This window comes from Ascaphus truei, chromosome 5 (assembly GCF_040206685.1).
Source record: "Ascaphus truei isolate aAscTru1 chromosome 5, aAscTru1.hap1, whole genome shotgun sequence".
Classification (NCBI taxonomy): Eukaryota; Metazoa; Chordata; class Amphibia; order Anura; family Ascaphidae; genus Ascaphus; species Ascaphus truei.
Window position 1 is genome coordinate 177,683,067 of NC_134487.1, and position 14,391 is coordinate 177,697,457.

The window sequence follows — 14,391 nt, forward strand, 5'->3', positions numbered from 1 at the left end:
CCTTGGGATCATTGTTTTAATAAATTTGCCATTTTTTATACAGTCACGCGCTACGGAGCTTGCGCTTTTTTTTGTTTTTTATCTTTAGGTTCATCAGTGGGAGGCTACACAACTTGTTTTGAAGCTGCATTATACTCCTAGGATCTCAGTGCTGGGTTTCCTTCTCTGGACTTCTTTGGAACTGTATCAAGTTTGATCAATTGGACTTCACATTTATATATATATATATATATATATATATATATATATATATATATATATATATATATATATATATATATATATATATATATATTTACATATGTTTTATATTAATATCTATTGCAATATCACGATTTGGCACTATAGAATATATGTTTATTTATTTAGATTAATTAATTAATAATATCATCCCAGTTAATAAGTTTTTTATTTACATATCTTAACATTTATTCACATAATTATTTAGCGTGTGTGTGTGTACACTGTGTGTGTGTGTGTGTGTGTGTACACACACACACACACACACACACACACACACACACACACACTGGTGGATCTCACGTGTCAGCATGATAAAAATAATTGTACAATTAAATTAAGCATGTGAATAGAAATGTATTTTTAACAGGCTCCTCCCATAGACGATCTCTGATAGCCTATTCCTTGGTACCAATTTGCTTTAATACTTTTACACACACAATGAAGGTGGGCTTTAACCTCCCCTCCCCATGTGCAGACATTGAAAGGGTGTGGAAATGAAGGGCCCTTTGCTTTAGTAAATCTACATTGTTTTACATTAATTTCGATAACATATTTTATTTAGATTTACTAGAACATGCTAAGACTTTTTAATCAGATATTTTTCACGATACATTTGTTATCTATTTTTTGTTTTGTTTTGTCATTGCCCAACCCCAAAGTGTAATTTATATAACAAGTTTTTGTTGAAAGATATGACAACTGCTGTGCTAGTCGGGATTGGAACTACTGTTTGCCAGTAGGTTTTTGGGCTTACATTTAAGATACTTTAAAAAAATATATTTAACTACAGCTCAACCCCGTTATAGCTGGAATTGTGCTGCCGGCCCCCCCCCCCCCCCCCCCCCTTCCTCTGCTCCGGCGTGAGCAGCACGTCCAGTGCGCTTCGCTGTGGACAGTCCCGCCCACTGACCTCTACCCGGGGCGTGATTGGGCCATGGATTCTGTGTGACGTCAGTTATGGATACAGAGGCAGGGAGCGAGGGAGAGCGCCGAGCTGAGAGGGAGGATGCAGGTTACAGGTATGCGGCAGACGCGGAACCTCATTCGCCCCTGATGAACCTCCGTGCAGGAGGGAAACGCGTGGGGCGTCCGGCGTAGTGACGTTGATTGGAAGGCGTCTGGTAGTGAAGCAAGATGGTAATTTGTATCCCTGCTGAGGTTGCTACATATTCGCTACAGGCGGCGTGTTAATTGTTCGCCGTCAGCATTGACACCTCACATGCTGTCCGTGTAATGTAGGGAAACAAGAGAGAGATGGGGGAGCACAGGTGGAAGGGTGAAATGGAACAAAATATGGTTCAGGTGTGTTAAGCCCTGAAGCAATGACAATGGGGTTTTAAAGTGTGTATTAACTCTTAACACTCACACGGCCTTGTGCAAATGCTGTCGCATCAAGGTATCTTTAGGTCTTCTCCTCTCTGTCTTGTGGAGTTTTTCTTCACTCTCGTCTGCGAACTTCTTCTCCTTCTTCTTTGATGTGGTGTCACCCTCGGGATAAACGAATGAACAAATGAGCAGAATACATTAACAGTTAAAAAATGTCCCAAGGAATAAAACAGGGCTAAAATACACTATAAACACTCACACGGGCAGGTGTGAGTGCACTCTTTGGGGAGGCTTCTTTAGGCTCCAGGAAATGATTCAGCCTCTCCAATAGAGTTAGAAGGTCTCTACTTAAAACAAAAAATAATAATGGAATGGGAGGTTTATAACAGAGTACTAATACTCACACGGCCAAGTGTGAGCACACACTTAGAATGGTATCTTTGTTGCTCCTCCTGCAGTCTCCAAATCGTAGTCCAAAGCAGAATAGGGTGATAATCTCACCCCAGAAGGGTAAGTAAAGTCTTAAACCAGAGGTAAAAGCCAAAATATTTATTGAAACAATAAACAAAAAAGTGCTACTAACTCAACAAGCAAGCAGCGCTATTACAGATAAAAAAAGCTGTGTGTGCTGTGCACGCGCATAGTAAGTGAAACTTCTTTGACTTTTGTCACAGAAATTGACTTATAACGTGCGTGCTCGGCACACGTGTCAGTCAGTGTATGTGTCAGTCAGTGAGTATGTATGTGTGTCGGTCAGAGAGTATGTATGTGTGTTTGTTTGTGTGTGTGTGTCGGTCAGTGTGTGCATGTGTGTCGGTCAGTGTGTGCATGTGTGTCGGTCAGTGTGTGCATGTGTCAGTCAGTGTGTGCATGTGTGTCAGTCAGTCTGTGAGTGAGTGAGTGTGTGTGAGTGAGTGTGTCAGTCAATGTGTGTGTGTCAGTCAATGTGTGTTTGTGTGTTTCAGTGTATGTCTCTCTCTCTCTGTGTCGGTCAGTGAGTGTATGTGTGTCAGTCAGTGTGCGTGTGTATGTGTGTCAGTCAGTGTGCGTGTATATGTGTCAGTCAGTGTGCGTGTGTACGTGTGTCAGTCAGTGTGTGTGTCAGTCAGTGTGTGTGTGTCAGTCAGTGTGTGTGTGTCAGTCAGTGTGTGTATGTGTGTCAGTGTATCTGTGTCTCTCTTTCTGTGTCCTGCCCCCTCCCTCCTGACTCCTCCCACCCCAGGCAGAACTGCGGACCCGCGGTGGCTCTGTCTAAAACTCTCCTCCCCCCCCCCCCCCCCCAAAACGCAGGCAGAGCTGCGGACCCGCGGCGGCTCTGTCTGAGTCTCTTCTCCCCTGCACCCCCACCCCCAGGGAGATGCGGCCGCACCGGGCCCGGCGTATGTGAGGGGCAGATACCCTGATTGAGAGCCCCCCCTTGGCAGTGCTGCGTTGGAAGCGGCGCACTCAAACCCCCGCTTCCCGCGTCACCGGAGCAGTGAGAGGCGAGCACCCCCCCCCCCCCCCGTGCTGTGCTGTCCTAGTTCAATCGCGTGGATCGGGGAGGGATGGGGACAGCTGCATCTCCACTCTCGGCGCCGCTTCCGCTTCAGCCTCCGACGCTGCTACGAGGGGTGGGCGACTCTGCGCATGCGCTGCCTCGCATCAACGGATGCAGATAGCTTCCTGGCCTGCGGGACCCGGCGGTCAAATCTGCGCATGCGCCTCAACCTCCAATGTCTGTGTGGACGTGTGGGGGGAATGGCGGCTCTCCTCCTCCAGCCCCGGCGGCGCTCAGTCAGCGGGACACATGGAAGGGGAAGCGTAGTTAGGGAGGAGAGAGGCTGAACAGCCGGAGGACTTGCGGGGCTTCCGCCATCTAACTACACCCACACCCGCAGCACCGGAAGCTCTGCGCCAGCCATATTTGTACACCCATGGCAGCGGACGTGTGGGGTTAACGGCGGCTGTTAGGAGCGGCCGCCGGCGACGCATGTCACAGCAGGCATGTGGGGGGGAGGGATGGGGGAGCCGTGACGTCACTTCCGTTTCACATTTGTCCCCCATCGCTCCCGTTTTACCCCATCAGAATAGGTGCCACTAAAGAAGTTTCACTTCAAAAAGCCAGTCTATAGGGAATATAATGCAGGACTCGTGGTTTTGCAGCAAACTCCCTCCGCGTCCGGATGTAGTGCTGCGCTTCCCTTGTCCCACTCCAGACGGTGGCTGCAAAGGTTCAAAACACTGGGGGGTTTTGAGCTACGCGTTTCACCCTTTCTTGGGCTTCCTCAGGCTCCGTAGTTATGTGCTTGTCATTTGCTGTGTGTTGTTTGCAGTGTTTATCAGGCACCGCCGTGTGCACTTATAATCCAGACGCACATTATTCATTGCAATTCTTGATCCAGTGTTATTATTCAAGGGTAGATGTCTTAGTACAATATAACTTATTAACAGAGGACTATTTTGCATGGAAGGAGATGCATCTTTGGTTCATTTATTAGCATTGCTATATCACTCTCTGCATATTAGGTGGTCCCTACTATATTATGGGCCATACCCGTTTGGGGTACACTCAATGCTAGTTAATTGCATTCACAGTAGCAGTTTCTCACTAGCACCCATTGTGTGTTTTGCTTGTTATGTCACATGTTAACACACATACAATCGTATATTGATGTATTATCTCATTATGCAGATCTGCTGTCCTACACAGGCTTAATTCACATACCACCAACCTATGATTGTGTTGAGTCCTCCACACTAATTGTAGTGAGTCAGTTCCCACCCTATATTGATTGATACTACCTGTTATATACTATATAATTGCGATTCCATCAGGGTTTGCTTATAATTTCATCTGCATCCCATAGCATAGGTTTATGATGTGGACTCCACTCCTTAGCGATCATAGGTTGGTTTGATCGGTATGCTGTGTTAGTGACTGCACCTTGTTACATTGCACATTTCAGCATCACACTCCTAGGCAGAACTGAGATACTTTTATCATATTTGTGTTTATGGTTGTGGGGTGCTTCAAATGTACATCCATTTATATATTCAAGGATTATATCTATAGGGCTATATACCTCACCCCCCACCCTACTACTCCAACCGCCTTCCATTTTAAATGAATATTGTAGTCTTTATTTCTTATGTATGTAGACTTTATCTTATGTGAGACTTAATAAAAGTTATGTTTTAATAGTCCCAGGAGTGCTTCTGTAAATGAGCTTCTAGCTAGAAGGCATAGGTGACAAACACACCTCTCCTTCTAATTTTTGATATAAGTACTGGACTATACAATGAAGTGTCATACAACTTTTTCACTTGGACTGCGGCCAGGGTGGAGTGACCCGTGCTCATGCTCGAGTGCCGCAACGTCATCCACTCCCTGAGCAGGAGCACTTTGATGTCCTGCTGCAGTTGCGAACGTGCCGGGGGGGAGGCGTGCCACAGATTGGAGGGGGGGCATATAACTGACTTGAGTGGGGCGTGGTCATCACATCCTCATCTGTACTGTGATTGGTTTTTCTGACTGCTGTTCTGTGATTGGTTGATACCTTGTCACGTGACCCGCCATCGCGCTGAAAAATCAAATTTGGATGTCTCCCCAATAAGATCGCACCGAGCGTCAGAGCACGCACTTCGCTTCACCCAAGCCGCAGCCTTATAGTTGCTATGCCCTGTGACCTTGACTCTGCTCTTCTTGTTGCTCCTCCAATCTTAATGTTTCTACATTGTCACATTTGTACAATTACAGGTGCCTTGAATGGCTGCTGAATAATTTGATGACTCATCAAAGCGTTGACCTGTTTAAAGAGCTAAGGTACGTTAAGGACATACAGTGAGTTTTTTTTTTTTTTTTTTAATTATATAGAGAACCTGCAAACTTGTACATATTATACATTTCAATTTTACATAATGAAGCATACATATTAACAATACGTTTTTTTTTTTATTATTATTTTTACTAACAAAACAAAAATTTATTTTCAAACAAACTGATGGTATATAGCCAACCAAATTCTAACATAAACTTAAATAGAATGCTCCAGTTGGGTAACCCAAGATTGTACAACATCCTCGCTCATAACACCGTCATCTTGTGCCGTGGTGGCGGTCAATGTTCTTGTCTGGTCTCTCTTCGTCACCTACCGTATATTCCGGTTTAGACTGTGTAATGTTTAAATACTGATTGGGTTCTGGCCAGCATGCGTGTCGCGAACCACGCTGTATATTGAAAATGTTCTTGTATTTTTAACTTTATCTCATCTGATTGTATGGCAATAAAACACCTACCTTCTTTTCTCTCAGTCGTTTCTTCTACTCAATCTAGTGTGAATAAACTAAACAGTTTCACTTTCCATAGTTTGTGACATGAGGGGTGGGGGGTGGTATTGTGGATCCATTGCTGCAAAATAGTTTTCCTTGCTGCCATGGCTATAATTTGTCTAAATTTGCTCTTTCCAGTTTGGTTCTCTCTTTCCCTTTCTACAGTACATCTGCATTTATAACATTTAAGATCGCATATTCTAAGTCTGTGTACATTTGTGTCTAGGAGATTCTTTGCAGTAGTTGCCAATCTGTGACCAGAGTTTTTTGATCACTGGCCAGTTCCACAACCAATGCAAAAGATCCGCCCCCTGGGCTGCACATTTTGTACAATTGCTGTCCGGGGCCAATTGTGCTTGGAATCTAAATTTAGGTGTTCAGTAGTATAGGTCCCATGTAAAATACTGTAGTGCATTTCTTGGTATATTGTGGATGGGATAATTTTTAGCGATGTATCAAATTGTCTTATAATATTTTCCATACTTTGATCCGAGCAGTCTGTTAGCCAAGCTCCTATACCAGGGGTCTTATCAAAATCCAGTATCCTCCTCAAAAGTTGGTATATATTGAGGTTTTCCCAAAACTAGCCATATAGAAAAGCATCATCACGTGGTTTATTCCTTTCTTCAGTTGTTAGGTTGTTTAGTATTTCTAGTGTATAATGTCTGGCTTGGAGATACGCCAAAAATTGTGTATTAGATGGTGCATGTTTATCTTTTAGTTCTTGGAACAAGCATATCGTGTTGTCTAGTTTATGTAGTAGCTGTCTTATACCAAGAATTCCCTTCCTTTCCCAGGCCACAAATGGATAGCTCGCTTTACCTTCCTGAAATGTTTGATTTTTAATGAATGGTAGAAATAGTGATTTGTCTCTCTTTAGATGGAGTGCTTTCTGGCTCTGTACTATGCCTTGTAATAATAGCGGGTTCTCTTTTAATGGCTACTGGGATTTCTTTAGAAGACATATGCAGTAAATATATCAAATTTATATCCGGACTTAGTTGCTGATCTAATTCTTGTATTGTAAAATAATTTGTGTGGTTGATCCAGTCTCCTGCATATCTTAGAAGTGCCGCCGTATTGTATACTCTAAGTGAGGGGAGGTTTACACCTCAGTTTCTTTTGTGCTGCTGCAGTTTTGCCATACTTATTCTAGGTTTTTTGTTCCCCCCATATGAAAATCTGGAAAGATTTCTTAAGAGTTTTTTTCATACTTATCTTTTATTATGATAGGAATCATCTGTAGTATTGTGATGGTAAAGTGGTAGCCAGGCTCATCAAATCATCTAATAAAGGTTAAGCCTGTTTGGTTACCGCTGATCCATGTTTCGGGGTTCAGGAGTGTCGGCTCTGGCCCAACTGTTATAAAAGCAAAGCATTACCTGTAATTATGCGACAAAGAATTTTAGTGTTTTTACTTTTTCAGGGATGCCAGCAGGGATTGCTGTGGTATGAGTTTCGGGTGGGGGAGGAGGGAGGGGGCTGTGTTGCGGAGAAGGTGTTGTCTGATTTGTGTCTATCTAGTCAGGGCTCAGAGTTGCTGGTTCCCCTAAAAATGTACAGGTCGGATGCCTGGATGCACGTAGACACATTGTCTCGGTAATATCTCCCCTTGAAAACGCTTGCACGACTCACCATTAGGGGTCCATGCTTCAGCACAGCCCAGAAAAGTAAATTGGGTATAGGGATGTGAGGTGTCCCTGAAACAGACAAGGGGTCGCAAGGTTAATGGGGATGCCCAGGTCACCCAGAACCAGTATAGAGGTCTGGGGGTACTCCAATCATCTACAAGGTTGTTAGGGGACTTGTAAAAGTCCAGCCCTAAGTTTATTGTATAGAGTGTGGGGAATATTGTTAGTAAAAAAATTATGTGCAGCTTCTTCTATTTCCCATAACCAAAAGACTGAGGATATTTTTAAAGTGTATATTTTATGGAACAGTGTGTTTTAAAACATATCTGTTTCTGCACAGAGATGAGCTGGGACGTTCAGACCCAGTGTTCTGAGTGAGCTAGTGGGCTACCAACTTGGGTGCCACTGTGTCTTCTCATACGGTAGAGATGAAAGCCACAGAGGATGTGTCTGAGGTATCAAGACCATTTTGACAGTAGGGAAGGACAAGTATCCATGTCCTGAGATCAATGGACGCTATTTGCATGTCCATTTGCCCCACCAGACTGGCAGGAGCCGGTCACCACAGGTGGCATTGAGGGAACCAGGGTCAGATGTGCCAAATTGCCCATGCCCCTTGGTTCATTCAGATTTCCAGGTAACCCTGTTGTGTCTGCCAGCTTGTCTCTGATTGGCTGCGGAGAAATTTCTCACACTTTGGATTGGGCTATAGTATTTTTTGAATGAAAGTCAGAGGTATTATAACCCCTTGCGCCCAATAGAGAGTTGTGTTTTCCAGTGTTCTCCAAGGTCTCTCAAAGTTCTCTGAACGTTTTCTAAGATTCTAAGCACCAAGTGAAATCCAGCCCTTTGGAGAGGGGGGAGCTGTAGCATTTGGAACTGCAGGTTGATTTCAGTTCCAAGACTTTTTAAGGTAAGCTTTGGATTGAAAAGCCCCTAGTTTTTAAACCCCAATTCCCAAGTAAGTGTGTCTTTTTGCTGTTTGTGTAACATTGTGTGTTTGCCTTTTCCTGTGAATTAATTTACAATTTATTTCATTAACTCGTTTTGCTCAAGGCATGATCCTGGTAAAAATGTGTAAATGGCCTGGTCTCCCTTGACAAGTATATATAGAATTTGTAGGGAAAATTGTCATCTTGAGAAGGTGGCATCTCCCCAGAAATGTTAGTTAGGTTTTGCCATTTTTTGTAATGTGCGTGCGATATTTTCTACCAATCGTTTTATATTTATACTGTATAGTTGATGAATAAGTACATCTAGAAATGTAATACAGTATATATTTTTTGCCCACTTGAAGGGGAAGGTCCCCCTCCATTCTATTTTTTGTTTGCTGTTGAGGGCTTGTGCTTCTGATTTTTCATAGTTTATAGTTAAAGCTGATACTTTGCTAAATGTCTGTATGGCTTCGATAATGGCTGGTATTGCTTTTTGGGGGTTTGAGATGAAGAGAAGCGCATCGTCTGCGAAAGCTGCAATTTTTAGTTCTTTGTCTCCTATTTCTATACCATAGATATCTAAAAAAGATGAGATTTTAAATCAGAAAATCTAATGCTATATCGAATAACATTGGGGACAGGGGGCAACCCTGTCTCGTTCCTCATTGCAAGGCAAAAGAGCCAGAGTTTTGAGCATTAGCTGTGATAAAGGCCCTGGGTGAGTCGTATATAGTTTTGATTAGCGTTATAAACTCTTCCCCAAAATGTTGAGCATGGAGTGTCCTGGTGGTATATGCCCATGTTATTTTATCAGATGCCTTTTCGGCGTCTAGGTTTACTATTATATGATGTCCATTGGATTGCCCTGAGGTTATTACTGCAGCCACTGCAGATCTTACACTTGTGACTGACTGCCTCCCAGGAACAAAACCTGTTTGTTCAGGGGATATTATATTTGGGAGTGTTTTTTTTTTTTTTTTTTAAATATATATTGACTATTTGTGTATATTTTCATTACAATTTTGAAATCTTGGTTTAGCAGGGATATGGGTCTGTAGAATGAAGGTTGATTTGGGTCTCTGCCTGGCTTTGGGAGGACAATTATTTTTACAAGATTAAAGTTTGCGTCATTTTTTTGTGTCGTACTTCTATGGTTGTATAGATTAGTTACCGTTCTTGCTACTTCTGGGTTTAATATTTTATAATATTCTGCACTCGGGCCGTCCGGTCCTGGTGATTTGTTTTTTCTAAGTGTGTTGATGGTTTCTTGCACCTCTAGGGATGTAATGGGTTTATCCAGTTCCTCTCTATTTGTTGGTGAGATTTGAGGAAGATCTGCATCTTTTATACATTTCTCATAACTCTTTATCATCTGCGATTGTTGTGTATTATAGTACCTTGTAATAGTTTACAAAGTTGCACATATTTCTTCTGCCTTCGTTGTTTTGTTTCCCTCCTTTGTACAAATAGAAACGATTTGATTAGTTAATTTGGTTTCTTTTGTTAGGTTGGCCAAAATTTTCCAAGGTTTATTGCCCCACCTAAAATTTCTGTTTTTTTTTGGTATGTGTTGGGTTTGCACTCTTTCCGTCAATAGCGCTTCGTAAATTTCTTTAGTTTCTAGATAGCATTTTTTGTCCCGAGCTGAGTTGTTTGCGTTGAATGCTTGCGTTAAGTGTGTATTTAGATTAAGTATTCAATATTTAGCTTTTCCTGCTACAGTAAGCAATTATATGGCCTCTGTGCACTGCTTTGGATGTATCCCAAAACAAGATGTGCTCTACCTTGTGCTGCTCATTATCTGTCTCAAAGTGGGACCATTGGTTCCGCAGATATTCCTTGAACTCTTTTGACTAAATAAGTGGGCATGCGCCAGCATCGTGAGAGAACTTTGGGATTTTTGAATCTCATATTAATCTATATTGGTGCATGGTTTGAGATTATAATGTTCTCTATTTTGGCAGAGTTGATTCTTTGCATTGAATTGGATGACATTCGGAAACGATCTATTCTTGAGAACATGGTGTGTGCATGTGAAAAGAATGTGAAATATTTCTCTAGCGGATTTAAAATTCTCCAGGGGTCTACCAGCACTAGATTTTCCCTGAAGGACTTTAAAGTGTTCCGCTGTAAGTGGAAGTGGTGTGGTACCCTTTTGTTTCCTGATCTGTCCAGTGTCCAGTCTTCCACCACATTAAGGTCCCCGCCCACAACAACGTTGGCTGCGTCCCAATCCAGGATCTTCTGGTACATATCTGTAAAAAATAAATGGATAGGCAAGTTTGGGGCATACACATCGACCAGCAACATTCTAGAGTCCTCTATAGTTATGTCAACCACAAGATATCTTCCTCCCAGATCTCTCAGAATTTTGGGAATTTTATAGTTCACGTTTTTAGTTATTAATATTGCGGTTCCTCTTTGTTTTCCTGTGAACGGTGCCGCAGTTACTTCTTTGATCCATGATGCTCTAAGTCTTTTGGTGTCTTCCTTTAGAAGATGTCACCTGCGCTTTAGATCTCTTAATATGGGAACGTACCTTCCTCTGCATTGTTATTGAGTTTAGGCCTCCAACATGCCAGGAGATTATTTTGAGATTGTCTATCCAAGTTTGGCACTTGCCGATTTTGCTGTGCCTATGATTTCCCTGGGCCTGTGATGCACAGATTGGTGTTGGCCTTATGGTATGGCCTTTAGTTAGCCTCTCACCCCTTTTCTCTCTCTTTCCCTCCCGAGGCCTAATTTGGCTGTGCCCACACCGAGCAGCCCAGCGGGTGTCTTTAACTGGTCCCGCTCAGGATCTCAGTCTCCTCCCGGGATTTTCCTTTACCTCCCTGCCCGGTAATCAGCCATGCGCTGGCATGCAACACTACCTTCTGCATCTTCCCCCGGCTTCTCTCCACCCCCGGCCTTGCGGCGCGCACAGATCTCGCCGGCTCCTTTAGTGCTGACTGGGTGCCGCCAGGTCCATATTTCTCCCTGATCCGGTACGGGATCTTCGGCAGCCCGATTCGTCTTCTGGCAGCTTTATCAGGCCTTCTGTTGTGTCTCCACACCGCCACCGCCGTACAGCCTGCCTTCGGTCTCTGGGTCCACGCCTGTTAGCCCGCACGGTCTGACTTCCGGTGATTTAGCTTGATTGAATGCTGCTGTATGTTATATTGCACTCCTCCTATGCTTCAGATCAGTTTTGGGGTGAATTAATCTTTATTAAAGATGTATTGGGGGAGGCTTGTGTGGAGCACTTCTAAAATGCGGCCATTACTAAGGCCCGCTCACCGGAAGTCGGCAGTTTATTTATTGACTTAAAATTGTTCCTAATTTTTGACCCTCCAATGCCATACATACTCTGGATTTGCAGAAACAAATTACAGCAGTCCTTATCTGCTTATTTTTCTATTTCTGCAGTGACTGATTAGGGAATTCTCCATCTGTCATTAATAATTTGTCCTTTTTATTTTGCTTTGTTAGTATTTCAAACATTATCTTGTTAACCTCTGTACAGCTAAGGCAACAAATATGTTGGTGTCTCAGAGCGATTATGAAAATTAGATAAATCAGGCTTAAAAGTTTATTTTTCTGATATTCTTGGCTTTTATACATTCTGCTCTTTACTTTTCATTTCTATTGAGCTTGGCAGGGAAGTTTTATTTTTTAATTGCCTTTTTTTGTTTGTTTTAAATGTCTCACAGTGCTGGTTTGTCAGTTTTTCTGTATACTTGCTGTTTGAGCTGACAGGCTAGGAAGGTCACCATTCTTACAGGGTAAATCAGCCTCTGGGAAACCATTTATTCAGCCACACTGAAAATCGGGGTCATTTCTCCCTTTTTACTTGACATCTACTTGTACAAAACAGCCACAAACTTCGTTGGCACAATAAATGTGACAGCAAATTTCAAAGCATCCTGCAGCAGCCTACAGAGAATATCTGTACGGAATGGTTAAATGGCGTGTGTGAGTGTGTATATAACACAGCAGCCCGAAGCAGAAGAAAAAAAAAACCAAAACACTTTGTTTAATACACAATAAATACAAAAGATTAAAAGGTGGGGGGCGATGTTTCGGGCCTTCATGGCCTTTTGGCAACCTAGAGCAGTAGTGATTTAAAACTGCTATTTATAGGTAAGTGGAAGGCTTCCAATGCCAGTAAAATTAATGCCAACACGGGCAATCATCTCATTGCTACGGAGACTATATCTGGCCAAATTACCAATGATGTGCGTTCAACTGCATCATTAGGTTAGTTTAACTACAGAAACTTGAACAGGACAAAAGTTGTCCTACCTCTTCGGTCGGAAGACACCAATAGAAACAGTAAGATGCTTTTAAATTGGCCACTGTTGTATGCCTAATCAGATCATGTGATCACAGTCGCTATGGAATCTCTGGTGAGACTGTAAGGGATCAAACTGACACACAATTAATATTCTTGAATTAAATACTAAAAGACTTTGCATGAGCTGAGCTGCAGCACATGGAACCTGCAGAGGAGCTGCCAGCCAGGAGTTCTATGGCAGTTGGCAGCAGAAAGTTGTTGGAATTTGAATGGGGAGATGGTCATTTGATGGGAAAACTCGAGACAGAATGAGAGAGCAGCAGAGAGGAGACTAATAACCGTATAAAAGATTGATGATGAAAAGAAAGGAAAAGGCCAAATATATACAAATAGAACTATCAAGGATGAACCATAGAGGCAGATTTACCAGTATAGAGAGAAGAAAAGAATGGAAATGGCAGGATTGTAACCAACGGACAGTATAGATAATGGACTGAGAGAACTTAAGATGGGAGCAATAGGTTTATAGAGTTATAAGTTTGTATTGTATTTTCTCAATGTTTACTTATTAAATGAAAAAATAAAAACTATTATTCTAGTGTACATTTAATTTAAAATTAAATATGTAAGGGGGGTACAGAACCAGCCATCTGATCACATCTCTTCTCCCATCCTCCCTCCCCCCCACATGTTGACAGCTATTCTAGGGAGCATACCGCTGTGAGACGTGTGAACAGGTTGTCTCTTTGGAGTCTCAGATTGCTGATCTGAAGAGGAAACCTGCAATATTGAGGGACATTGACAATCTTGAAAGGCGTTTAGTGCTCACTGAGCAGGCCCTAGCTGGAATTAGTGGTGCAGATGGTGGAGCTGTGAGTGATTATCAGGTAGGTAGCTGGGTAGCAAGAAGTGGAAGAAGCAGGCCACTTCTGAGCTCACCCATCCCAATAGATTTGCCATATTGAGTGAAGATATTGGGAGTGTCAAGTCAGGATTGGCAAGGCTGGGGAAGACTGATTCCTCTACCAGCTAGGGGAATAGTTCCTCTAGCACAGAGGGGACTCTGGATACTCAGAGACCAAGAAAGATTGTGGTGGTAGGGGACGCATTTATTAGGATGGTAGATAGGGCAATCTGTTGCCATGACCCAAACAGTTTGTTGTCTCCCGGGGGTCAAGTTTGGCACATTGCGGATCAGGTAGACAGATTGTTGAGAGGGTCTGGGTCTGACCCGGCTGGTCTTGGTACATGTTGACACCAAAGATTTCAGGGATCTAGGCCACAAGCTTAAGACAACGACCTCCATGGTAGTATTTTCTGAAATACTACCAGTGCCATGCCCTACCCCATGGAGACAGTCGAAGATTAAGGAGGTTAATGCATGGCTAAGGAAGTGGTGTAGGAAGGAGGGTTTGGGGATTTTAGAGCACTGGGACTCTTTTTCTGAGATGGGCTATTTTTATGATAGGGATGGATTGAACCTCGAAGAAGAGTGATCTTCTGTGCTAGGGGGATGAATGTTAAAAAGGTTGGAGGAGATTTTAAACTTGGGTGGAGGGGGGAGACAAGAAACAGATAAAGAACTGAATAGATAGGGATGGGGAAATGGCAAGGTGCCATGGAGGTAGAATGGGGGCAAGTGGGAGTTTGGCAATCAGGGAGACACCCA

General features: G+C 43.0%; 1 protein-coding gene across 1 annotated transcript in view; it reads left to right on the forward strand.

Moving 5' to 3' along the window:
• GMCL1 (germ cell-less 1, spermatogenesis associated) overlaps positions 1-14,391 on the forward strand; it is a 126,228-nt gene that overhangs the window by 50,973 nt on the left and 60,864 nt on the right. The window contains exon 7 of the mRNA XM_075601326.1: positions 5,309-5,374. Coding sequence (XP_075457441.1) covers positions 5,309-5,374 — 66 coding nt within the window. The remainder of the gene's footprint in view (positions 1-5,308; positions 5,375-14,391) is intronic.